This window comes from Pteropus vampyrus, unplaced genomic scaffold (genome assembly GCF_000151845.1).
Source record: "Pteropus vampyrus isolate Shadow unplaced genomic scaffold, Pvam_2.0 Scaffold515, whole genome shotgun sequence".
Lineage (NCBI taxonomy): Eukaryota > Metazoa > Chordata > Mammalia > Chiroptera > Pteropodidae > Pteropus > Pteropus vampyrus.
Genome location: NW_011889296.1, coordinates 245,334 through 269,698, shown reverse-complemented (window position 1 = coordinate 269,698; position 24,365 = coordinate 245,334). Strand labels below are relative to the sequence as shown.

Sequence of the window (24,365 nt, the reverse complement as noted above, 5' to 3'; positions counted from 1 at the left end):
AGTGATAGATACAGAGAACAAAGCGATTGTCAGATGGGAGGGGGTTGGGAGGCTGAGTGAAAAAGGAGAAGGGATTAAAAAGTACCAATAGTTACAAAATGGTCACAGGGACGCGAAGTACAGCATAAGGAATGCGGTCGATAATATTATAATAGCTGTATAAGGTGTCAGGTGGGGACTAGACTAATCGGGGGGATCGCTTCGTAAATTATATAAATGCTTAAGCATTTATTTACTGTACACGTGAAACTCAAAAACACGACCAAACAGAACCGAAAACGTCCACCGACATCCGCTAGCTGTTTGACACTGGGCCAGTGAATCCACCTCTGTGATTCGCAGCTTTCCCGTCTGCGAAAGGGGTATAAAGCTCGTGCCAAGCTCACGGGGTTTGTGGTGAGGCCGAAACGAAATAGAACTTTCCCCTGGTAGGTAGGAAAGTCTGTTGAGTGTTTGCAGATCCTGGCCGACAAGAATGTGTCTGACTCGTTACGGTTTCCAAATCCACATTCTCCAGGACCCGATTGCTTAATAAAAATGCTTAGGGTGTTCAGAAAGCAGGAACAACAACAGAAGTGTTTGGGAAAAGAAGATACTACTTGATTTTTCCAAGGACTCCGTCAAAGTAGTCATCACAGGAAAAAGCCTAACTTGGTTGGATTTTCTACCCCGTTTTACGGCTTGGTATAATTTTTAGTCTGAGTCACCTAATTAGAGCGGTGCTATTGAGTGCGCAGCGCGGGCGGAGGGGTCGAGGCAGACTGCACATCTTTTCAGTACTTAGAGCTTCTGAGTCATAGTGTCAGATAATCCCATTGCAGCCTCTCGTCAAGCTTGTGAAGGAGGTGTCATTATGTCTTTCTTTGTAGAGGTGGAAAATAAGGCTGTGTTCTTGACCTCTCTGAGCTTGTGCAGTCAGGGTGCCGTCGGGGCATCCTTTGGCGGGGGGCTGGTGTTCCTGGTTCTGGGGGAGGGGGTCGTTGGCTGGGCCTCCTGCTCTCAGGGGAGGGGAGTTCACGATGTTAGACCAGGGGAGGGGTAAGGGGCCCCGGTGACAGGGCCAGGCTGGCCGATTCGGGCCAGAGGCAAAGATGGCTCTTGAGGCCTTTTGGAAAGCCCCCTTCCTTGGGGACCATATGCTCACACTCAGTGTGTGTATGGCTGGTGGCGGGGGGGTGTTGCTGTGTTGGCCAGTGGCCAAGCCAGATGTTATTTGTGTGACCGCACATAGCACAGAGCTCAGTAACCCCTCACCGTACTGGGCATTTGTGTGCCGTAGTTACAACCAGCTCCATCCCATAAGTGAGAAGGTTTCCAAGGTCCTCTGGGCCCAGGCAGAGCCAGGGAGGCGGGACGTTGGCCTCCCATCCGCTCCACCTCCCCTGTGGGGCTCTGCTCCTTACACAGGACTCGCTTTCCCTGCCTGGCCACTGGCTTCGTCCCTCAACCCGTGCGTTCTGCCTAACAAAGCCCCACAGGGGACAAGGAGGCAAGTACCCAGAAAGCGCCTCTCTGTGCCTGCCCGCTGTGGAACCCGGGCTTCTACGCACTTCGCCTCATTAAATCTTCACAACAGGCCTTGCGAGCTTCCACGGGTGAGGGAACCCGGGGTCAGAGATGGAAAGCAACTTGCGCCAGGTCACACAGCTGAGAAGGGCAGGGCCGTAGCTCACTGGAATTTCTGAGTCCCTATGAACTTGAACCCTCTCCAGTTCATACCACACTGCCTGTCCCAAGACACGTCCTCCTTGATCACCTTTGACCCCTGTAATTTCATCTCGCCACGTATCCAATCCATCAGCAAACCCTGTTGACGCTGCCTTTGAAATCTATCCAGAATCCAAGAGTCGTTACCATCTCCCCAGGTAGATAGTCTAAGCTCCCATCACCTTTCACCTGAATGAGTACAATGGTACTCTAACTGTTCCTTAGAGTACCCCGAACTACTTCACGCTTGCACCCCACTTTCTCACAGTCTATTCATCACACAGAAGCCAGAGGGGTCCGATTAAAACACAAGTCGTCATATCTCTTCTCCATACGTAAACCCTGCAATGGCTCTCATGTCGCTTGTCCTTACGTTGGCCCGCATGGCCTGCAGGTGGTCCCCGGCTCTTTCCTAGCGCTTTGTCCCTCGAGCGCTCTGCTCTGGCCGCACTGGACTCACTGCTTCATATGTCCCGTTTCTCCTGCCTGGAACATTCTTGGAGGTGTGCGTGGCTTGCTGCCTCGCTTCTTTCAAGTCTCCATTCAGATGATGGCTTCTCAGTGAGACTTTGGCCATCTCCCTGTCCCACCGACAGCAGTTATGCCCACTTTCCTGCTGGAGTCGCCTCTCTTGTGTGCACTTATCACCCACTGTGATGATTCATTTTGTGTCGCCTTGACCGAGCCACAGGGTGGCGAGGTATTCGGTTAAACATCCCTTCGGGTTGCGTTTCTGGGTGAGAGTGACATTTGAATCCATAGATGGAAGAGAGCAAATCATCCCCTGCCACCCCCCATCCCCCACCCATGTGGGTGGACTTCGCCCCGTCCGCTGAAGGCCTGAGCACGATGAAAGGTGGGATGAGTCTGTCTGTCGTGGAGCAGGGACCGTAAAGCGAAGAAGCGATTCCCTTAGGACGCATCTTGCTAACGAATGCCGATGAGAAAGAGGAGAAGGCACAGGTGCCCACAGAGTTGTCAGCTCTGGCGGCCTAGTGTTGGGGTGTGAGTGTGGTTCCGGGGAGGGGGCTGGGCGGGTTCCCACTCAGGGTAAAAAAGGCTGAATGTCGTTTTCGCTTTTCGCCTTTTTCTCCAAAAGCGAAATTCCTTTTTGGATTTCTTCCAGGTAGCGAACATAAGTAGTAACGTGAGTCTTTCCTGGAAGCAAAGCGGAGCAAGGGTAACTTTTGCAAAGCGGAGGATGCCCGGATTGTCCGCTCATGTTTCGGACTTTGCGTCCAAAGGTGCGTGAACCGGTTCCTTAGAGTGAATCCCTTTCTGTATGTGTACACGGCCTGTTGGTTCTGTTTCTCCGGAGAGCCCGGGCAAATATACCAGCTAACTGTACTTGTAGTAATTTCTAAAAAAAAAAATCTCTGTCTTTCTGAAGTTCACTGCTGTATCCTCAAGCACCATGCCTGGCGTATAGTAGGTACTTAAATAAAGGTGGAATGAATGATGGCCCTTCTGATTGTACCTCATTTGGGTGTCGTGGGGTCTTTTGCCTCCCAGGACTGTGTGCCACTGCACCGCAGGACCTGGCAGAGTGCCCACGCGCGAAGGTGCCCGCTACGTGTCGAATGAACTGCTGCGCTATGACCCATCCAGAGGGACATTCGAGTGTGCAGAATGACGCAGGGCAGAGCTCTCCTGAGCACCCACTCGGGAAGGAGCACACCTCTGCGGTCCCCAAGCCCCGCCAGAAAGCCCGGCCTGGGCAGACGGCAGCCCAGTGTGCCCGCCGCCTTCCGCCCGTCCCCGACCAGGCCGTCCTCGCCGGCCGGGCCGGCGGATATCTGGGGGTGGTAATTGTTGCGAGTAAATTGGAAGTGGCTTTGCACAGGGCTGAGTCTCACACAGGTCGATTTGTATGCTTCCTGGGCACTTGTGACACTCCAGAAATGCCATGGCAACGGGCCTGGCGCCGCTGGGCTCCCTGACGGCGGGAGATAAGGCAGGGGGGGACCGGGCGAGCTCGCAACGAGGCGGCGGGCAGGGCGAGGGCACCGCGCGGCAGGGAGCCGCTGCCTGGCGGCCGCCACCTCCCCAAGCCTCGGGTCCCCCGTCGGCAGCTCGGCAGTAACAACCCGCACGCAGGCTGTTGTCGGGCCGGCATGAGATAATGGCTCCAACAGTTTGCAGAACGGTAAACCGAGCGCGGCCTGTTAGCAGCGTGACTACCCCGCTTCGCGGTTTTGTCTTCTTCCCACTTCCCCCCGCCTTCCTGCCGCCCCCCTGCCCGCCTCGCCCCTGCCCCAGCCAGTTCCTGCCAGATTCCCCGCCGCAGGAGCCCGCGCCTGCTGGCATCCTTTGTGCGGTGCAGAAAGCAGGGCCCCGGGAACACCTTTCAGCGACGAGGCCCGCAGAGACACCGCCAGCTCATCCCGCGGGGCCAAGCCACTGATTAAACTGTATTCACTCTGCTTTTCGGCCATTCACATCGGCTGGGACGAGGCCAGCTGGAATTAGTGACAAATTTGAAGCAGAGAATATTGACAAAGAAAGGCCATTTTATTGCCTGCGGTGACACGCGATCATTCCAAGGAGTGTTTCCAAGGAGAGCTTAGGTCGTGAATAGATAAGACTTTTTTTTTTTTTTGGCTAATTATCTGGATAGACGCAAACCTCAAGTCCTCAAAATCAGTTTTATTCCCTTCCTTCCCCGATCACCTCCTCTCTTTCCAAATCTCGGATTCTGACCAGGAGAAGGCTTTGAAAACAAGAAAGCACTATCAAACTATTCATTCATTGCAAATATTTTCAAAGCACTTATTAAGCACCAGGACTATTGTGGGCATTGGAGCTACAGACGTGCAGCTGGTGTTCTGGGGAGGAGCGCGCACTTCTAAATTGTAGTAAGGCCTCTAAAGCATACGGCAGGACGAGGGAGGTGGGTGGCTACTTCACAAAAGGTCTCACCAGAGACACTGCTGAGATCCGAACAGTGAGAAGGAGCCAGCCATGCTAAGATTTCATGGAAAAGTGCTCCCGGCAGATGCAAAGAGCCTGTGGTAGAAATCGTCCGGGTTGTCCGTACAGGAGAAAAAAAGCCAATGTGCTTGGGGTAAAATGAACAGACAGGGTGAGATTTGCACGGGCCGGGTCCCTGGGGATTTGTAGGCCACAGTACGGACTTTGGATGGTATTTCCACTGCTGAGGCCTGGGTGCTGGCAGTCAGGTGGGCAGAGGCGGAGACACTCGGGATTTATTTTGGAGCTAGATCCCGCAGGGCTTGGTGGCGCGTTGGCTTGCAGACAGAGAAAAAACCACGGTTTGAGTTTCTGGGTTGGAGGCTTGAGTAGCTGGTGGACGGTGGTGGCATTTAGAGACATGGCGAACACTGCAGCAGAGCCGGTTCGATAGTGGATTGGGAACCAGTACTTTTGGATGTTTTCGGTGTGAGGTGTCAAGAGGAGCTTGATATAGGAGGCTGGGGCTCAAGCGAGAGGTCTGCATCGAAGAAACGCTCTTGAGAGTCCTGACTAGTCAGCTGAGTTCTTAGGATTCTTGGAGACTGGTTCGAAGCTCAGCGTAGGCCACAACGGAAACGTGGGGAGAGAACGGTCTCCATCCTGGCCTCCAAAACAACGCCCTTGCCCTCCGTTTGAACGCCCTGGACCTGTGTCAGTGAAGACTCACTCTCAGGAGACATGCCGAATAAAACTATAAGATACGATGGTGCTGTAAGTTCCCCCATTGCTCGCGGACAGCTATTTAGCGGTTTCCATGAAAATGAAGAAAGACACATACGCTTTGACTCAACAACTAAGAAATTATCCTACAGATTTGCTCACATATACTCACAAAAACGCATGTACCGGGGATACTTACAGCTGCAGTGTTTGTAATGACAAAAGGCTGGAAAAAAATATCCATCAATGGGGCACTGGTCAAATAACATCGACTCTTACAGAATATACACAGCCATTAAAACTAAGGAAGCTCTTGATTTTTTTTTTAGAAATTGACATGAAATCGCCATTGACATTAAATTTATTGTTTTAAGCATTTAAGTGGAAATTTTAGTGTCTTTACATTTTGATATGAAACGTCCTCCGAGGTATATTGGTAAATGCTCATCCTCACTCACCTGTTCCCACCTGTCTACCTCTGCCGCTGAAAGTGGGAGGGGCTTTTTCTGATGAGCACCTTTGACAAGTGTCAGTGACACAGGAGGCTGTCGCTAGGGCAAAGTGGTGGAAATGTTAATCACTGGTTCTTGGACCAGCTGCACGGCAGTGCCACTTGGGGAGATTTAAAAAACGCCCTTGCCCAGGCTGCACCTCTGGAAATTTTGATTTAATTAGATGAGGGCGGGGCCTGGGCATGATTTTTTTAAATCGAGGTATCATTTACACACAGGAAAATCCATAGGTCTTAAGTGCACAGTTCAATGAAGTGTGAGAATTGTGGGTACCTGTGTAGCTGCTGCCCCAGTGAAAACAGACAATTTCCACCACCCCACGCGATGCCCCCACCCCTGCCAGAGGCAACAGCTGTTCTGATTTCCCCTAAAGATTCGCTCTGATTGTTCTTCAGCTGTGTGTAAATGGAATCAAGCAGCGTGTAACGTTGAGGTCGGCTCCTGCACTCAGCAGAATGCCTTTGACACTCATCCAAACCGGCGCACTGATCGGGAGCTCATGCGTCTTCATCGCTGAGCGGGATTCCCTTGTCTGGATCCACCGACACTGGCTCAGCCGGTCACACATCCGGGGACACTTGGGTCGTTCCCAATCTTTCTGTGGGCACATACACTCATTTCTCTTGGGGTGGAATTCCTGGATCTCTATTGAGCTTATTTGAAACTGCCAGTTTCTCAACGTTTTTGTACCAATTTGCACTCCCATCAGCAAAACGAGATTTACAGTGGCTCCACATCCTCGCTAATACTTTGTATTGTCTCTGTTTTTAATTGTCGCCATTCTTACGGGCACATAGTGGTATCTCATCATGGTTTTAAATTGCACTTTCCTAATGACTAATTATGTCGATCGTGTTTTCATGTGATTATCAACCACTCACATATCCTCTCTCATGAGGTGTCTGTTCAGTCTTTTGCCCTTATATCTTCTGGATACTAACCGTTTGTCAGATACATGTACTGCAAATATAATTATTGTTTAAAAGATCCCCAGTGACTCCGACATGACTCTGGGTTGAGAACTCCTGGTTCACTTAAGAGCAGTCCCAGAGGCCCCGGAAGGCTGGCTCTTCAATCCATGCGAATGTCCTGGCTGTGGGGATTTAGGGGCTGAGTGGTGCCGTGTACTCTTTCTCTTGTGGATCTCTCTGGCTTTGGACAGATCCCTTCATCTGGAAGGTTCCCTTAGCCTCTGATGTGAGCCCTTAGGTAATTCTTTCCTTGTCTCCACCCTAAAATTTTCCACGTGTGCGACTTGGCTGTACTGAGCCATTCCTACCACCTGGAGATGGTGCGTGTCAAAGGGACAAACATCTGTTGTCTCTTGGATGGAGCAAGTTATGTCCTAGGCATGGAAAGAGTGTGACTCCTCCCAGCCATTGTCCTCAGGCTGCCTACGTGCTCACAGAAAGGGAGAATCATTTTCTAGCAGCCTCAGCAACCATTCGCCAAGAGGCTGGGAGTCGATGGCCCGGGATGGTCTCTGCGTGACCGCACGTCAGGCAGTGAAGCTCCCCGAGCCTTGGTTCCTGCCGCTGGTACAGGATAACAGCACCTCCTCTCTCGTTGGGGAGGAAGCGCCCGGCAGAAAGCAGGTGTTCGCCAAGCCATCAGTTCCCTCCACAAGGCAGCTGGGAAGGCTTGGCCGTGGGAGCCGTGCCGCTGGCCGGTGGGAGGCACTCTCTGCGTGGGGACTCGCCATGCCCTCAGTATGCTCCGTGTCATATATCTGCCCCTTCCCGCCACAGCTTCGGAGGCTTCCATTGGCCCAGGTCCCTACTGCTGTGTTGTCCTCACCCTCCCTTTCTTGGCTAATTTGAACAGAGCATCCCACGAGAGTCCCTAGGTTCTTCAAGCTCAGAGCAGATGGTTGGGAAGCCAATTCTCCAGGACACACAGTTCCTGACTCAGATCTGGGCAGGGGGCCAAGGCCTTCAAAGAGCCGTGAAAAATGTAACCCTCATCCTTTCTCGAGAACTTGGAGTCTTTACTGACTATTTTAGCGTCAAAGAGGAAGGGAAAAGGACCACAGAGGTGCAGATCAGGTGCCCCCGGGAGTCCCTCCCTGGACTGGCACCAGGGAGGAGCCTCGACCCCATTCTTTGGGAGAGGCGCCCACGTGGCGTAGGAAGGGTTCGTCTGCTGTTGCAGAAGGAGGGTGAGGAAGCTGAGGAGGGACTCGTAGGGAGCCCCCAGAAATGCCCTTGACCTGGGGAACAGGGGGTACAGGGCGTCCAGAGAGTCCACCAACACTAGGCACTGGCCGGAGCCCGTCCGTCTCACAGCCAAGCCCAGGTGGCTTTGTCCCAGCACAAGATTGGGGAGTGTCCCACTGCTGGGTGTAACTCAGATTTCTCTGAGCTCTTTCCAGGTCTGTCCCGAGGCAGGTCCAAGAGAAAGACAGGAGCAGTGCTGGGAAGAGGAGTGGCTGGGATGGGTATGCTTCTCTGGTTCCTGGTCCCCATTCCTGCTTCGGATGTATCAATCCCACTCACACCGTCATTCTCTGTCTCCATCATGGTACGCATCGCTCCCCTTTAGGATTAGTAAATTGACAAATCCATCCATTCATCCACCCATCCATCCATCCATCCATCCATCCATCCATCCATCCATCCATCCATCTAATAAATCGTCACTTATCAGTTATTATGTGTAGGTACCATGCTAAGCTCTGTAAAGCTGTAACTGTGACAAAGACAGCCCTGTCCTTCACAGAGCTCACGTGATCATGGGGGAGCCATATAGGTTACCAGAGAGCCAAATTCTATGGACAAAGTCCGCTGATAACGGCGAAGAGTGTCACATTGTATCGCAGAGGACAACTGTTGGGAAGGATTATAGAAGATCCCCCGGAAGAAGGGAGACCCGAGCTGAGAGCAAAGGAGTCAAAAGAGAGATAATGGGACACACAGGAAGGGAAGAAAGTCCACGCAGAGGAAACAGCAAGTGTCTCACGAGACACGCTCTGAATAAGAAATGGTTCAGACAGAGGACAATGGTGTGTGTGTGCCCGCGCGCGTGTGTAAGGCCAAGAAGAAGTGAGACAGAGGGTGGAAGGAGCAGTCAGGGGCTAGAGCGGGAAGGCCTTGTGAGGAGGCAAGACTTGATTCGGAGGGAGAGGAGGAGGCTTCGAAGGGTTTCGACACGGCCATGACGTGATCAGATGGGTGTTTCTGAAAGATCACTCTGGTGGCTGGGTGCAGGGACAGTGGAAAGGAGGCACAAATAAAAGCAGAAAGTCGAGAGGCGAGAGATGATGGGGACATAGACCAGAACGGTAGCAGTGGAGACGGAAAGAAGTGTTTGGGTTTGGGGGGGATTCAGGATGTATTTCCCGGGCCCGCCAGGCTGTCAGCTACCTCATTACATGCTCTCTGAACTCCCTGGAGTGTTCCTTGTGTGCCCTCATCACGGCTTGTAATTTTCCACAAGCTTGCGGGATTATCATTTCAAGTCAACACCGCTGCCCCGCCGTAAACGCCTTGACAGCAAGGATTTGTCTGTCTGCTTGGCTCGCCGCTGTACCCCCACACTCAGATCCTTGCCTGTCCATCATGTTGCAGAGGCTCGACAGATATTTATTAAATAAATGAATAAGTGAATGAGTGAACGTATCCCTCTCTCTATCTCAGTAGGACTTACTGGCGGATTGGAAAGATGCCTCCCAGTTTCTGACTTGAATAATTGTGGAGGGAGGTGGCAGTGCTGTTCACGGAGATGGGGAACATTGAGGGAACAAGTCTATGGTTTTGTCCTGCCTTGGTGCCGCTTCAGCCTAAACCGTGGGAGGCAGGTTTAGAAAGCGGTCATCAAAGACTGTGCAATTTAATGCAAAGACCCTGCAGATAATCCTAACCCTTGGCTCCCTCCTTTCCCCGGGTCCTGTCATCTCCACAGCATCTTGGGATGACTGTTAGTTTCCAGGAAGATTTTGTCCAACCCCAGGGGCCAGGCCACCTGCCATTCTTAGGAAATTTGGTTTCTAGCTCCCTCTGCTGGCAGAGCTGGAGATGACGCGTGGCTGGTGGCCGAGCTGGACGCAGCACCCTACCTCCTGCTTCCTCTGGGACAGACCCCTCTCACCTCGAAAGAGGGGATGAAGACCTCAGCCCCGGTCCCCTTTTCCACCTCTTAAAAAACCCCACCCCCTTCAGAACTCTAGCTATAAATGAGGGGAGCCTAATTAGGTATATGGGGATGGAATTAAATTCTTGCTACTTCCAAATCGCTTTCTTCCCCTTTCTGCCCCAAACCCACTCTTGATCTCCTTGCCTGCGAAGACTTCATTTGGTTATTTATACCTATCTCCAAAAACGCTCTTCCCCAATCTGAGTCCCCCGAGAGCAGCGTTTCGCTGGCACCCAGTTGGCCTCCATCCTGAGATGCAGGGAAGCCGCGGGCTGGGCTGGAAAGAGCGCTGGCCGGGGGGCGAGGAACCTACGTTTGAGTCCTGTTTCTGCCACTGATTCAGGGTGTCACCTTCGACCAGTCACTTCCTTCTTTCTCACTGACAATCCCCTCACTTGTGACACTGAACCGGACTCCAAAAAACCATTCCAATTCTAAGGTTCTGTGCTTTGCCCCAACCATTACCTTAGCCTTTTCGGTCCTTCCCACATCGACCTCTCTCCGGCCTCAGGGCCTTTGGCCATGCTTCTCCCCCTGCCTGAAACGCTCTTCCCTTCCCTTTTCGTTTAGTTAACGGTTTCTTATCCTTCCTCTCTCAGCTCAAACGCTACTTCCTCAGAGAACCTTTGCCCAGGTCTGCCAGACTGAGTCAGGTACCTCATCCTATGCTCTCAGAAAAATGGGGATAATGGTAATATACTAAAAGCCTTCTCAGAACTCCCTGGAGTGTTCCTTGTGTGCCCTCGTCCCGGTTTGTGATTTTTCACATGCTCGTGTGATTATCATTTCAAGTCAACCCCCACCCTGCCGTAAGCGCCTTGACGGCAAGGACCTGTCTGTCTGCTTGGCTCAGTGCTGTACCCCCACACTCGGATCCTTGCCTGTCCATCATCTTGCAGAGGCTCGACAGATATTTCTTAAATAAACAAATAAGGAAATGGATGAACGAATCCCTCTCTTCACTCATCAGTTGCTTCCTATATCTATCTAGCGGATTCTTTAAAAGCAAAAAGTCAAAAGCCGGGCTGCCCGGGTTCGGACCCCAGCTTTCACTTGTGTGACTTATTCAATCCTTCTGTGGGTCTCTTTATCTATAACAGGGAGGGTAATAATAATACACAGTACTTAACAAGGTCGTTGTGAGGATATATGTAAAGTGTGTAGAACAAGGCCTGGCATTCGAGGGCTACATTAGTAATAGCTATTATTCTTATTCTGCCTCATCCATCTCTCCATTTATCCATTCTGAACTCCCCCGTAAGACCTCATTATCTTATTTCCGGTCTATGAGTGTGGGTGACTCAGTGTAATTTGCAGAATAGATAGCAAAGGTTTTTTAAATTTGTTATTATGGAAAATTTCAAACATGAAGAGAAGTAGAGAGAAGAGGATAATGAACCTCTGTTATGAGCTTCAACAATTATCAACATTTTGCCAATCTATGTTCATCTGTTCCCTCCTCATTTTTCTCCCTACTGGAGTATTTTAATGTAAATCCCAGATGTCATATTTTCTCTGAAAATACTCCATTATGTATCTCTAGCAGATAAGGACTTAAAAAAATACAATACCATTACTGCACTTAAAAAATTAACAGTAATTAGGGCAGGCTTTTCAAATCCCATCCCCTTGAGAGAAGCTGGGGGAAGGGAGCCTCGCTTCAGGGTCCGACAACACAAATGGGATATAGTAGCAACTATAATTTCGATTCTCTTTCATTCTCTCCATTTATCCACTCTAAATCTCTCCCAACTTCTCTCTTATTTCCGGTCTGCGGTCTGGGGATGCGTGTGACCATTTATTTACAAAGGGGGACTAGGAGCCCAGGGTGGTGAGTTTCCTGGGTCATTGGTGCCCTGGGCTGGGGTGGGGACTCCAGGAGGCTCTGAGAAGGAAGCAAGGAAGGGCTGTGGGAAGAGAAAGAGAGAGCTGGAGGAGTTAGTGGGTTTAAAGAAGAGGGCTGTGTGAAAATGGCATCCAAGGAAAATCCAGCAGCCTAAAGGCAGGCAAACGAGAGGTTGGTTTTTTCTTCCCAGTGATCAGGGCCTTTGCCAGCCAGGAGCAGGGAGGCGGTAGCCCTGCTCCTGAGGGAGTTCCTTTCAGCTTTTCTCCGCGGCCCACAGATGGGCAGCTGTGTAAGACAGCGACCAGGGTTCTGCTCTGCTTCATCTTCAGTTCTCAACAGTTCCAAGGATGTAAGTGATGACGGCGGATCCTGAGCCAAAGCGCAACTAAAGCCGGGCTTCTTCAGACTCAAGACGAAGATTACCGTGCTCCCATCTCTCTTTCCTTTTCTGTGGAATTCTCCCCACCAGCCCTTCTTCTCAGCACACTCATCCTTTGGGCGCCCATGGCACCTGCGCCCTCGACCTGCCCCAATCCCGCTCCCGCTCCAGGAGAAGTGACTGCAGCAGGGTCAGCAAGCGCCTTCGAACTGGTCTCCAACCACCTCATCGACCTTATTCTCCATCGCTTCTCCCTTCTTTCCAGCAACGGGCAGTAGCACACGATAAATGGGCACAGATTTGCGTCCATATAGAACTGGTATTTCATTCTGGCTCAGCCACTTCCCAGCTCTGGAACCTTAGGCAAAGTCGCTTTATTTCTCTGAGCCTCAGTTTCTATGTCTGAAAAATGGGGATAATGGCAACATTCTAAAAGGCCTCTTGAGAGAGGGCCTGAAGCCATATGAACATATGACTTAAGGTCATATAAACCAGGAAAATAGCCCATCTTCCTTGACGGTCTTTAAAGCCTAATGGTCTATGAAATTTCCAAAAGGTTAAAATCCTCTGGACAGATGATATGCATATGACTGGGCCAATACGTGACTTTTCAAATACTGAATGTTAATTAGTGCCTTAATTAATCTTAATGTCCATGTTCTTAGTAGTATACGAACAAGGACAATTTTTGTCTCACAACCACCTTAGCGACACCGAAACAAACCATGAAACTCAATCTCCACGTTCCCAAATCCCTGAGCTCTGCCTTTAAAAATATGACTGCATCTCAGTCGGAGCTTCTTTAGAAATGGTGACCATAACGACTGTGCTACTCATTTCTTAAACGAGAGCTTCGCCTTTGGTTCTTAAAGACCCTTCTTCAACGTGAGTTTAAGTTACGGGGACTACGACTCCCAGGGTATTTGAATTCAAAGCTTGCTCAGTGCCAGGCGTTGGCGAGCAAGGAAGGGAGGCTATTTGGAGTGCAGGCTGTGGAGGAGGTCTCTAGTGGCTAGTAAAAAAAATCACTGAGATCACATCACGCAGTCTGCTAACTCACGAGGATCACACACGCACACGCACGGATTCGCCTGTGCATGATTTGCATTGGATTGAAAATACTAGAGACACGCCCACCACCCCCACCCCCCGCCGCGGGATCCGGACCGCCTCTTAGCTCCAGCGCGCATCAGCGCAGGCGCAGGACCTTCGTGGGCGGGGCCCGGACGGTGGCGCAGGAGAGCGCTGCTGCTGATTGGACAGCTTGGAGGCTGACGGTTGGCGCGTCCCGCTTCATGCGCACAGCGCATGCGCAGGGCGGGAGCGAGCGAAATTCAATCCTCCGCCGAGATAAATTGGAGGCCAAGCTGCCGGGTCATGGAGGTGTCCCGGGGTTTAGCGGAAGCCCAGGTCTTAAGCCCAGAGCAGGCTGCCCGTTACCTGAGGTATGTCTGGGCCGCTGGGCGGGTCCAGCCGCTGGCCCTGGCCGGGAGTGGGTGTGGGGGCCCTCGGACCCTCGCAGTGGCCCAAAACGCCGAGACGGAGCCTTGTGAGACACGCGCCCGCGTTCTCCGAGCAGGCCCTGGGAATCCCCTCAGATTTCTCGAGTCGGGGGATCCCCCGATGCCCCCTTTCGCGGCCACATAACTCTGTTATGAACTCCTTAAGAGCCAGAACTTTCTCGAGTCTTTCCAGCCTTCTAAGCCCCAGGCTTAGGGAGGGGATGGAGATGAGTAAAACATTGCTTATGATTGCTGATCGCTTTTGATCTCGCGCTGGAAAGGGCTAGGCTAGGTAAACATAATGTTACAGACGTGTCGTTAAGACGTATAGAGTGCAAGGCCTGGTGTGGGCACGAACGACGGAATGGCCAGTTTCAAAGGTCGGTGAGCTAAGGGAAGGCCTCACAAGAGGAAAAGAGACATTTGTGTATTTGCGTTGAGAAGTGAGTGAGGAAGCATTCGCCAGATGGCTGGGTGGGGGGCAGAGTGACGTGGGAATTAAAATTGTGATAAAATGCACACAACATAAAGTGTACCATCGTCACCATTCCTAAGTGGCCGCACACACATTCACATTGTCCACCCATCACCATCCATCCATCCATCGTGCAGAACTAAAACCCTGGACCTGTTAACAGCTGCTCAGTTCCCCCTCCCCCACCCCTAGGAGCCATCATTCTACTTTCTGACTGTGATTCTGACTTCTCTAGGGACCCCACGTACGTGCGATCATACAGTATTTGTCTTTTTGTGCCCGGGTTATTTCACTTAGCATAATGTCCCCAAGGTTCCTCCATGTTGTGTTACGTGACAGGATTTCCTTCCTTCTTAAGGCCGAATAAATAATATTCCATCGTATCCACATATCACATTTTGTTGCTTCATTGATGGACACTTGGGTCGCTTGCTTCCGTCCCTTGACTGTTTAGTGCTCTTGGGAACATGGCTGCGCAGATATCTCTTTAGGATCCCGCTTTCAGTTCTTTTCGATAAAAATCCAGAAGCGGGATTGCGGGGTCATATGGTAGTTGTATTTTTAATTTCTTGGAGGACTGCTGCGCTGTCTTCCAGAGAAGCTGCACCCATTAGCGTTCCCACCAACAGTGCACGAGGCTTCCAGTTTCTCCACATCCTCGCCAACACTTGTCATTTTCTCTTTTGTTGCTGTTAGCCATCCTAAGGATGGTGAGGTGGTATCTCATTGGGGTTTTGATTTGCATTTCTCTAATGATTAGTGATATCGAGCATTTGATCACGTACTTGTTGGCCATTCGTTGGAGAGATGTGTATTCCAGTCGTTTGCCTATTTTTCAGTTGGGTAGTTGGTTTTTGTTGTCGTTGAGTTGTAGTTCTTTATATATTCTGGATATTAACCCCTTATCTGATATACGATCTGCAGATATTTTCTCCCATTCTGTAGCTTGCCTTTTAACTCTTGGTTGTGTCCTTTAATGCGTAGGAGCTTTAATTTGTGATGTAGTACAAAGAAATAAATTGGGGCATTGAATCGTTCTGTCTCCCTTTTCAAAAAAAAATGTTTAAGGTTGTTGAAAGCCAAAAGGTCTCCTTACCGAGGGGTAAAAGTACATTTTTGGACTGTCACATGACTTCCTTATGGAAGACTTGGGGAAAGCAGAGGGAGGCCAGGCGGTACGGTAGAGTGCCGGCTTTGGGGTTGGGCCATTTGGGGTTCAGATTTTGGCTCTGCCACTTGCTGGCTGGGAGACCTCAAGCAAGTCACTTGACTTTTCTGAGCCTCAATTTTTTTTCATCTGGAAAATGGTGATAACGAAGCTTAAGTCCTTCAGTGCCTTTGGCCGCTTCCCCCAGGCAGGCGGCCCTCTGACTTGCACCTGCTCCCCAGCGCTGCCTCTTAGCTGGCATGCGTCTCTCTGTCATTCCCTTCAGCTGTCACCCCTTTCTCTCACAGTCATCTTCTGCTCCCACAGCCCCCACCTTCCTTTCAGTGTCCCTGTCTCCCACGACGCCCCATCTCACGACCCCTCATCTGTCATAATTCCTTCTCTGTTTCTCATAATCCTTCTCGGTCTGTCCAGCCCTCTGCCAGGTCCCCCTTGCACAGTAAGCCTCGCCTTCTCTACCTTCTCTACCTCTCGTAATTCTCCCTCGGCCCAGTCGTGCTGTCAGATGATGTCTCCGTCTCCTTCCTCCTTCTGTCCCCTTTCCGTCCGTCTCCCTACCTATCTCTGCCTCTCCTGCCTAAGAGCTCAAAGGAAACTGTGAAACTTGCTGTCACACACTCTGCGTAACTGTTTTCTTTTTCGCACACCGTCATCTTCTGTCACATATGATGACCGTGACACACTCTCCCTTGGGGATGCCCACCCACCAGCTCCTGTCCTGACCTCAGTCTCATTCACTCTGATGCCCCCCATTGTCCGTTCTCTGGAATTATGTCTCTTCCTCCCTCTGTCTCTGTCTGTCGCTCATTATCTCTCCCTTTGTGTCACCCACCTCTGTCACCCACTTTCCCTCTCTGGCACTCCTGTCCTCTCTCGCTCTCTGCCATTGTCTCTCCGTGTCACCCACCACCCCCTTCTCTCTGTCGCCCACCTCTCCGTCACCCACCTGTTCGCACTGTCATCCGCCCGCACACACGGTCGTCTGTGGTCTCTCCGCGTCTTTCTGTCTCGGTCATCCTCCCCACTCTGTACCTCTGTCACCCACGATCTCTGTCACTCACTCTCTACGACCCATTCTCTCTATCACCCAGCCTTTCCCTGTCACCCACTTTTCTTCCTGTCACCCACTCTCTCATTTTGTCGCTTACCCTCTTTTCTCTCTCCCTGTATCATTCTGGGTCCAATCAGGAGGTAGGAGCCAAACAGTGTATTAAAACATGCATTTTAATATAAAGAGTTATTAAACTGATGAACGAGTAGAAAAAATAAGGAGGCTGCATTCTGGGACCCTGGGGCCGGGGGGTACCCAAGGGAAAACAGACTTGGAAGGGGCCGTCTGTCCAGGGCCCGAGGCTCAGACCTCTGTGGAGGGCGTGTGGTCCTGCCCGCTGGATGGCAGAAGGGTGTGCCGGCCGGCCCAGGTGGGAGCTGCTCTGCGTCCCCCAGGCCAACAGGAAGCGACCTTCCAGAGTGCGAATGGGGACCAGGCTGTTGGCCACGCGGCCGAGGTGTGCAGAAAAGGTGGAGGCCCGGGGAGCTGGTTCCCACGTAGTGGGGGCTGCAAGGTCATCTCCAGGCAGGCGCAGGCTCCAAGGTCACCGAGGGACTGCGTGTCCTGGCTGTGGCTGCGGGCCACTTCGCCGGCCTGTGCGGCAGCGGCGGCTTCGGGAGAGCCCCTTCCTCCTGCGGTGTCCCTCAGGCGCCCTCTGCTGAGAAAGCTCAACAGCGTGCTGGCGGGAAAGGAATTCGGTTCCTTCCAGGACAGCTGTCGGTGCATTTGGACCTGAGAGGCAACGAATGATGACTGGCAGTCACCCGCCCTCTCTCCTATGTTGCCCACCTTTTCTCTGTGTCACTCACTGTGTCACCGTCTCTTTCCATCACCCACTTGCTGGTACTCTATGTCGTCCACTCTGTCCTGTCACCCGTCTGCTCTCTTTTTCTATTCTCTATGTCACCTACTTTCTCTTACTACTCTGTTCATGCTGCTTTTGTCAAGGTCACCAAGGAATTTTGTAGAACAAAATCTAATGGGCAGTTTGCAGTCCTCACCTTCCTCGGCCTCCCGGCAGTATTTGATCACAAGCGGGTCCCTTCCCCGGGAGACGCTGGCTTCATTCGGCTTCCGGGACTCCTCACCTTACTGGCTGCTGCTTCTCTCCGTCTGCTGATTCCCCCTCATGTCCTCAATCGCATTTTCTTCTAATAGAGTTGAAATTCTCGGACATCATGGAATTTCATCCTTAAATCCTTTAGTATGCATCTCTAAAAAACAACATATTCTTACAAAACCAGCCTACCACATCACACGTAACAAAATAAGCTAATTCTTTGATATCAACTAATACACAGCCTATATTTAATTTTTTCAAATGGTCTTAAGTCTTTTTATAATTGCTTGCTTGGAATTAGGATCCAAAGAAGGTCCACACTCTGCATTTGATTATATTTCTTAAGCCTTTTTTTAATCTAGAACGATCCCTCCACACCTTCTGCTTTCATTTCTATGCCAAACATTTGCATTGGTCCGATGTCTGCCTTGTAGTGTCATTAGCTCGTTCTCATATCTCCTGTGATTTAAACTTAAAGGTTTGATGAATGAATAAGGAAAATGTGGCACGTATACACAATGGAATATTCTTCAGCCAGAAAAAAGAAGGAAATCTCGCTATTCCTGACAACATGGATGGACCTTGAGGACATTATGCTAAGTGAGATAAGTCAGACAGAAAGACACACACCTTCTGATCTCACTTATATGTGGAATCTGAGAACAAAACCCACCACACTCATAGATACAGAGAACAGATTGGTGGTCACCAGAGGAGTGGAGTGGGGTGTATGGGGTCAAAAGGTACAACTTCCAGTTATAACATAAACAAGTCATAGGACTGTGACATATGGCAGGAGGGCTATGGTGATAACTGTACTGCATATTTGAAAGTTATTAAGAGAGTAAATCTTAAAAGTTCATCACAAGAAACAAATTTTGTAACTATTAAGGTGATGGCGGGTAACTAGACTGAGTGTGGTGATCTTTTCACAGTGTATACGAATATCGAGTCATTATGTTGTATACCCGAAGCTAATATCATGTCGCGTGTCATTTATACCTCAATAACAAATTAACAAGAAGCTATTGTAGAGGGAAAAAAAAGATTAAGATTCAGTATTGTTGGCACGAATACTTTGTAGTGGAGGCCATGTACTTAATGTTACATCATATCGAGAAGCATATAGTGTCCGATTTTCCTACTTATAATAATGTTAAGACTGACCGGGGGTTCAGGTGGTCATAGACCGATCACTCCTTGGCAGAGCTGAGTTTTACCCTTTATGATGGATAAATTGTCGGAGATGTCAGCCTAACGTGAATACACGTTCCCCATCAACCTTTCATCCATTGATACTCACCACCCAAATCCGTTAATTCATTAGGGATTACAAAGTGGGGTTGTCTCATTTCCCCATTCTTTCTGTATTCGTTAGCTGGAATTCTGCAAATGTTCTTAATGTCGGGTGCCATGTGTTTAGTTTTGTTTTTAAATTATACTCCTTTCTTTATCGATCTTATCCAGGTCATTGGCTTTAAATCCCATCTTTATGCTGAGATTTTTCGTTTTTGTCTTTAGTCCTGACCCCTTCTGAAGTCCAGGCTCCTGCATCCAGCTGCTTACTTGACATCTCTACTTGGTAATAGACACATCACATTTAACTTCTTTATTTTATTTGTTTATTACTTATTATTATTTATGCCTACAGCACCTGGTCTTCCTTAGTGGTCTCCCATCCCAGTACTAACCAGGCCCGCCCCTGCTTAGCTTCCGAGATCAGACATCGGGCTTATTCAGGGTGACATGGCCGTAGACCATAGACCGTGGCTCCACTGGGGCGCGAACCGAGGACCTTCCGCGTGTAAAACAGACATGCTCATCGCTACACTATGTCACCACATCCCAAATTTAACTTCTTTAAAACCAAAAGACAAAAACCACGTGTTCATCTCAATAGATGCATGAAAAAAAGTGACAAAATCCATTAAAGGTAAAAACGTTCAACAAGCTAGAAACACAAAACAGCTTCCTCCACCTAATCAAGGGTATCTAAAAAAACCCACAGCTAACATACTTAATGGTGAAAGATGAAAGCCTTCCCCCTTACATCAGAAAACAAGACAAGGATGTCTGCTCTCGCCGCTTCTATTCAACGTCATAATTCATTATAACTGAACATTGTAAGAGAGGTTCTAGCCAGGGCAGTTAGGCAAGAAAAAGAATGAAAAGGCAGGCGTTTTGGAAAGGAAGAAGTAAAACTGTATTTGCAGGCGGCGTGATCTGTTATATAGAAAAAGCTATGAGTCCACGAAAATATAAGAGCTAATAAACGAGTTCAGCAAAGTTGCAGAATGCGAGATCAATATTCAAAATGCAGTTGTAGTTCTGTACATAGCAGTGAATGAAATTAGGAAAGCGATTTCATTTATAGTAGCACCAAAAAGAATAAAATGCTTAGGAATAAATTTATCCAAGTACGTGCCAGACTTTTACACTGAAAACTACGAAACATTGTTGGAAGAGGTTCAGGAAGGCCTCAGCGATGGAAGGGCAGACAGTGCTCCTGGATTGCAAGACTTAATACTGGTGAGATGGTAACACTCCCAAAGTGATCTACAGATTCCCACGCCGTATCTAACAAAATCCCACGTGTTTTTTCCTTTTGCAGAAATCGACAAGCTATTATGAAAGCCTTAAGGAAATGCAGAGGACCTAGAATATCCAAAACGATCTTGAAAAAAACAAAAACAAAAACCAAGCTGGTCTTCATTTCAGAACTTAGCGTAGACCTGTAGCAGTCAAGGCCATGTGGTGCCGGTATAGGTACAGATGAGCTCAGTGGATTGGAATGAACCCTCTAGACTGTTTCCTGGAACAAGATAAAATGCCCATACTTCAGGCATTAGCTACGTGTCGGGGATTATGGTTACTGTCGTGGTTTGTTGTTTTGTGTTTTGTGTATTTTTTTTTGTCCACTCAGTATTCACATCCACAGTCTTCTGGTGGTAGATCTTATCCTCCAGCCACTAGAATGGGCAAGTAATATTCTCTAAAACATATGTCCTGAATTATAAGACATATGTAGGAAAATTTATAAAACAAATATTCAACGTAATGAATTATTATTGTAACCACAACGTAAGGCAATGTTTTGTTTTTAGATTTATATTCTGGTCTTAATGGAAGGTCTTGTCTACTTGCCCACCATAGTGGCTGGAAGGTGAACTGCAGGCACACGAGAAGGTTCGAGGCTTTTCTCCAAACACCCGTAGCTTCGTTCAAACTCTGGAATAAGCGCTTGCTTTGAAGCCCTCGAGTTTTGCGCCCCACTGTGGTGGTTAACCAGATAACCTTGGGCTGGAAGACGGGGCTGGGGGCTGGAGGCACGAAGGTTACTATAAAAGAAGTTAAGCTCGTTCTTGGGGAATTTTCATTTTTAGCTAGACTTTATTTCTAAGGACCAGTCAGGACGGTCGGCGGCAAATGCTTCTCCAGATAATAAAACTATTTTTCCCTGCTGAGGAGCATTGGCTGGTGTGATCTGCCCGGATGCCGAAGCACATCTACTGTGCCAGAAAAAAAAGGATAATTTTGGTTTGGGCATAATTATTAATTTGCTGGTTTTTTCCGGAGTAATTAGCCAGCAGGTTCGGCTGCTTTCTGAGGGTATGTTGACATGCGATGCTGTCTTCCTGTTCGTTCTGGCAGATGGGCGTTTGCCCATTTCCACCAAAGTTACAGCGGAGGGGACCGGGCCCCTGCCTGCCTTTCCCGACTTTGTTCTGGGCTTTGCTCTTCCTGCCTGCTTGTATTTTTTTGTGACAGGGTGTAAAGGACCTACCTACAAGAGCACTAAGAACCTTGGCTCTCTTTGGGGCCATACGCTTTGGTCCAGATAGTTCTTGGCTGTGGAATCCGCAGGTAATAGCTACTGCAGAAAGCCTTACGCTGTTTTAAGCGATTGGTCTCACAGGTGGACGATGTTAAGCCCCAAAGCAAACCCTGTACAGGCTCCTACCTGGAGAGCCTTCGGCCTCTTGTTTGTTTGTTTGTTTTTTGAGAAGAAATCATTTGCAGAGGAGATCCAGGCAAAGTCATAGCTGAGATAAATCAGAGCTCACAAATCAGTAGCTCATGAGCCACGTTCACAGATAAGTTTCCTTCGCCCTGCCCAGTTTTTTTTTAAGCATAAGCATTAGTTAGCATTTAAACATCAGAATAATTCACATAAAACTCAGAATGTTCATTCTTCCCACCATCAGAAGATCCTGGTAACTCTGGACTCTCCCCGCTGCTTGCAGGTACCGTCCAGGGGTGAATAGCCGCTGGCCCCTTTCCAACGAGGCAAACGTTGCTTTTCATGCAGCATCTTTGCTCGCTTGGTTACTTGCCGTGTCCCCGCTTTGTGACCAGACCTGGAGAGGTCCCATAGAATTCTGTGAGGCTGGAGGCCCCCGGGGTACGCCCTAATAGCCTTCCATACTTTTCCTTCATGGCCGTTGTTGCAGTTTGTAACTAGGTGATTTACGTGATCCTTCGATGGATGACAGTCCCTGGCACTGCCAGCTGCGTGAAGGCCGTATGTGCAGTGCGTCGCACGAGGTTTGGCGCGTGGTAAGAGCTTAACGCATGTTTGATGGACCGCTGAAGCTTATTTTGGCTGCTCAGACGTCCTCCAGCCACAGGTGATTATCGCAGAATGTGCAGCGGGACAGAAACTTCTGGGGCATCGCTTGGGGCTGGTGCCTCCATGCCACCCACAATTAGAGCTGATTCAGGAGCAGTGACGCCTCAGGAGCGAAGCTTCTGGGTCTCATAGCTGAACTCAAGTTCTTCCATTGCGATCTCTACCGACCCGATATTTCGGGTGTGTTTTATTTCTTTTTTTATTTTTCTCTATTCTATTTCTATTTATTTTTTATCTAACAAAACAAAACAAAATGAAATAGGTTTTACCACTATTGACTATGTTTGCCATCTGTCACCTGGCCTCACGGTCCTTAGGAAATTGTATTAATGTGTTAGTGACTCCCTCCGAATTCTGCTTTGTGTGCTGTGTTGACCGCAGCGTCTTACGCTCCGGGGATCAGGTGCGGTGTCGTCTGCGAGTGCTTGGTTAGTGGGAAAACTTTAAGGCTGCTTCCATGGAGGGCCGCAAGGGCCGCAAGGGCCGAGGGAGACGAAAGGGTGCCCAGCGTACCTGGAACATGCATTCTTTTATTTTTCGAGGATCGGATCTCACCGTTTCATGCTTCAGCAAACGTTTGCTGAATGCGTCCCGTGGAGCAGCCCGCACTGCTGCTTGCTGAAGATGCACTGGTGGGGAAGAAACACAACGGGAAGTTTCCATCTGCTCCTTATAAAAACAGAGGACATAGCCCTAATCCTGAAGTCTGGGATTTGGGGCGTGTGTGTGTGCGCACGCGCGTGTGCATGCTTGATGGGGGGAGTTGCCAGAGGAGGCTGCTTGGAAAAAATAGTACCTTTACTGACTTCTAAAGGATGAGTGGTAGTCAGCTAAGCAGCGGAGAAGCCGATGCGCTTGGCATAGCAGGCAGAGTTTTCTGTGTCGTGTCAGAAGCAAGGGGAAGCGTGGCCCCTTGAGGGCAGTGTGGGACCTTGATGGGGAAAAGAGACTATGGAGGCAAGATGCAATGGTGGATAGAGCGGTGGCTTTGGACTTTTCAGACGTCGGTTAAAATTCTGTATTTCTGCCGAATCTGTCCCCTCCATCCACTTAAACAAATGGCAGATCCTCAAAAAGTTAAACACGGTTACCATGTGATTCAACAATGCCACTCTGAGGTACGTACCAAAAGAATCGAAAACAGGGATCCACACAGCTGTTCATTGCAACATTATTCATAATAGCCAAAAGGTGGAACAGCCCACGTGTTCATCAGCAGATGAATGCATAAACAAAATGTGGTGTTTACATGCAATGGGATATTAGACTTAAAAAGAGAAATTGCGACATATGCTACAATATGGCTAATGCTAAGTGAAATAAGCCGGACGCAAAAGGACAGATATTGTATGATTCCACTTAGATATCTAGAATAGGCAAACTCACAAAGAGACAGAACGTAGGACAGTGGCCCCCAGGGACTGGGACAGGGGGAATGGGGAACAGAGTTTGTATTTGGGGTGATGAAAAAGTTTTCGAACTAGATAGTAGTGATGGTTGCATAACATTGTGAACAGAATTCATATCCTTGGCACATAATGAAAAATGGTTTGAGTGGCAAACTTTATCTTACATAGATCTCACCACCATAAAAATTCCCCAGAAATTGACTCTCTCGTACTTCTGGAGGCCAGAAGTCTGAAATCGTCATGTCATCGGGGTTGATTTCTTTTTGGAGACAGAATCTGCAGTCCGTGGAGTTCCTTGGCTTACAGGTGCATCGCTCTAGTACCTGCCTCTGTCTTCACGTTCCCCGCTCTGTCTCTCTGTCTGTGTCCAGCCGTGCTTCTTATAAGGGCACCCGGTCATGTCGCTTGAGGGCCCGCCCTAATCCAGTATGACCTCAATTTGACGCGAACCCATCTGCGAAGACTCACTCCAAGTAAGGGTCGGCTTCACAGGGTCCATCCAGGTCAGCAGGAAATCTGTGGGGATCCCGTTGAACCCAGTACAAAGCCACTACCGTGGATAAAATCTGGGGGTGGGGGAGTACCTGGAGCCAGAAGGGCAGTGACAATACAGAGGTACGCAGAAATGCCCGTGTTTATACGGGGACAGGTGGAGGGAGAGGGATTCAGAGTGCAGGCCGAGAAGGGATGGATAGAGATGCAGGAAGAAATGCAGGGCAGTGGCGTGGGCCGCGGGACGAGGATGGGACAGTGGCGTGGGCCGCGGAACGAGGGGACAGCTTGTGTGGGAAGCAGTGAGTCTCAAGGAAGATAGAGACCAAGAGGCGGCCATTAGATTTGGCATATGAAGGTCACTGGTGCC

General features: G+C 49.6%; 1 protein-coding gene and 1 pseudogene across 2 annotated transcripts in view; one reads left to right on the top strand and one right to left on the bottom strand.

Moving 5' to 3' along the window:
• Positions 1-13,521: 13,521 nt before the first annotated feature.
• ERCC6L (ERCC excision repair 6 like, spindle assembly checkpoint helicase) overlaps positions 13,522-24,365 on the top strand; it is a 19,369-nt gene continuing 8,525 nt past the window's right edge. For both annotated transcript variants that reach the window (XM_023524980.1, XM_011383348.2), the window contains exon 1: positions 13,522-13,653. In XM_023524980.1, the coding sequence (XP_023380748.1) occupies positions 13,586-13,653 (68 nt within the window). In that variant the 5' untranslated portion in view covers positions 13,522-13,585. The remainder of the gene's footprint in view (positions 13,654-24,365) is intronic.
• On the bottom strand, positions 19,107-19,222 carry LOC111733030 (annotated as a pseudogene).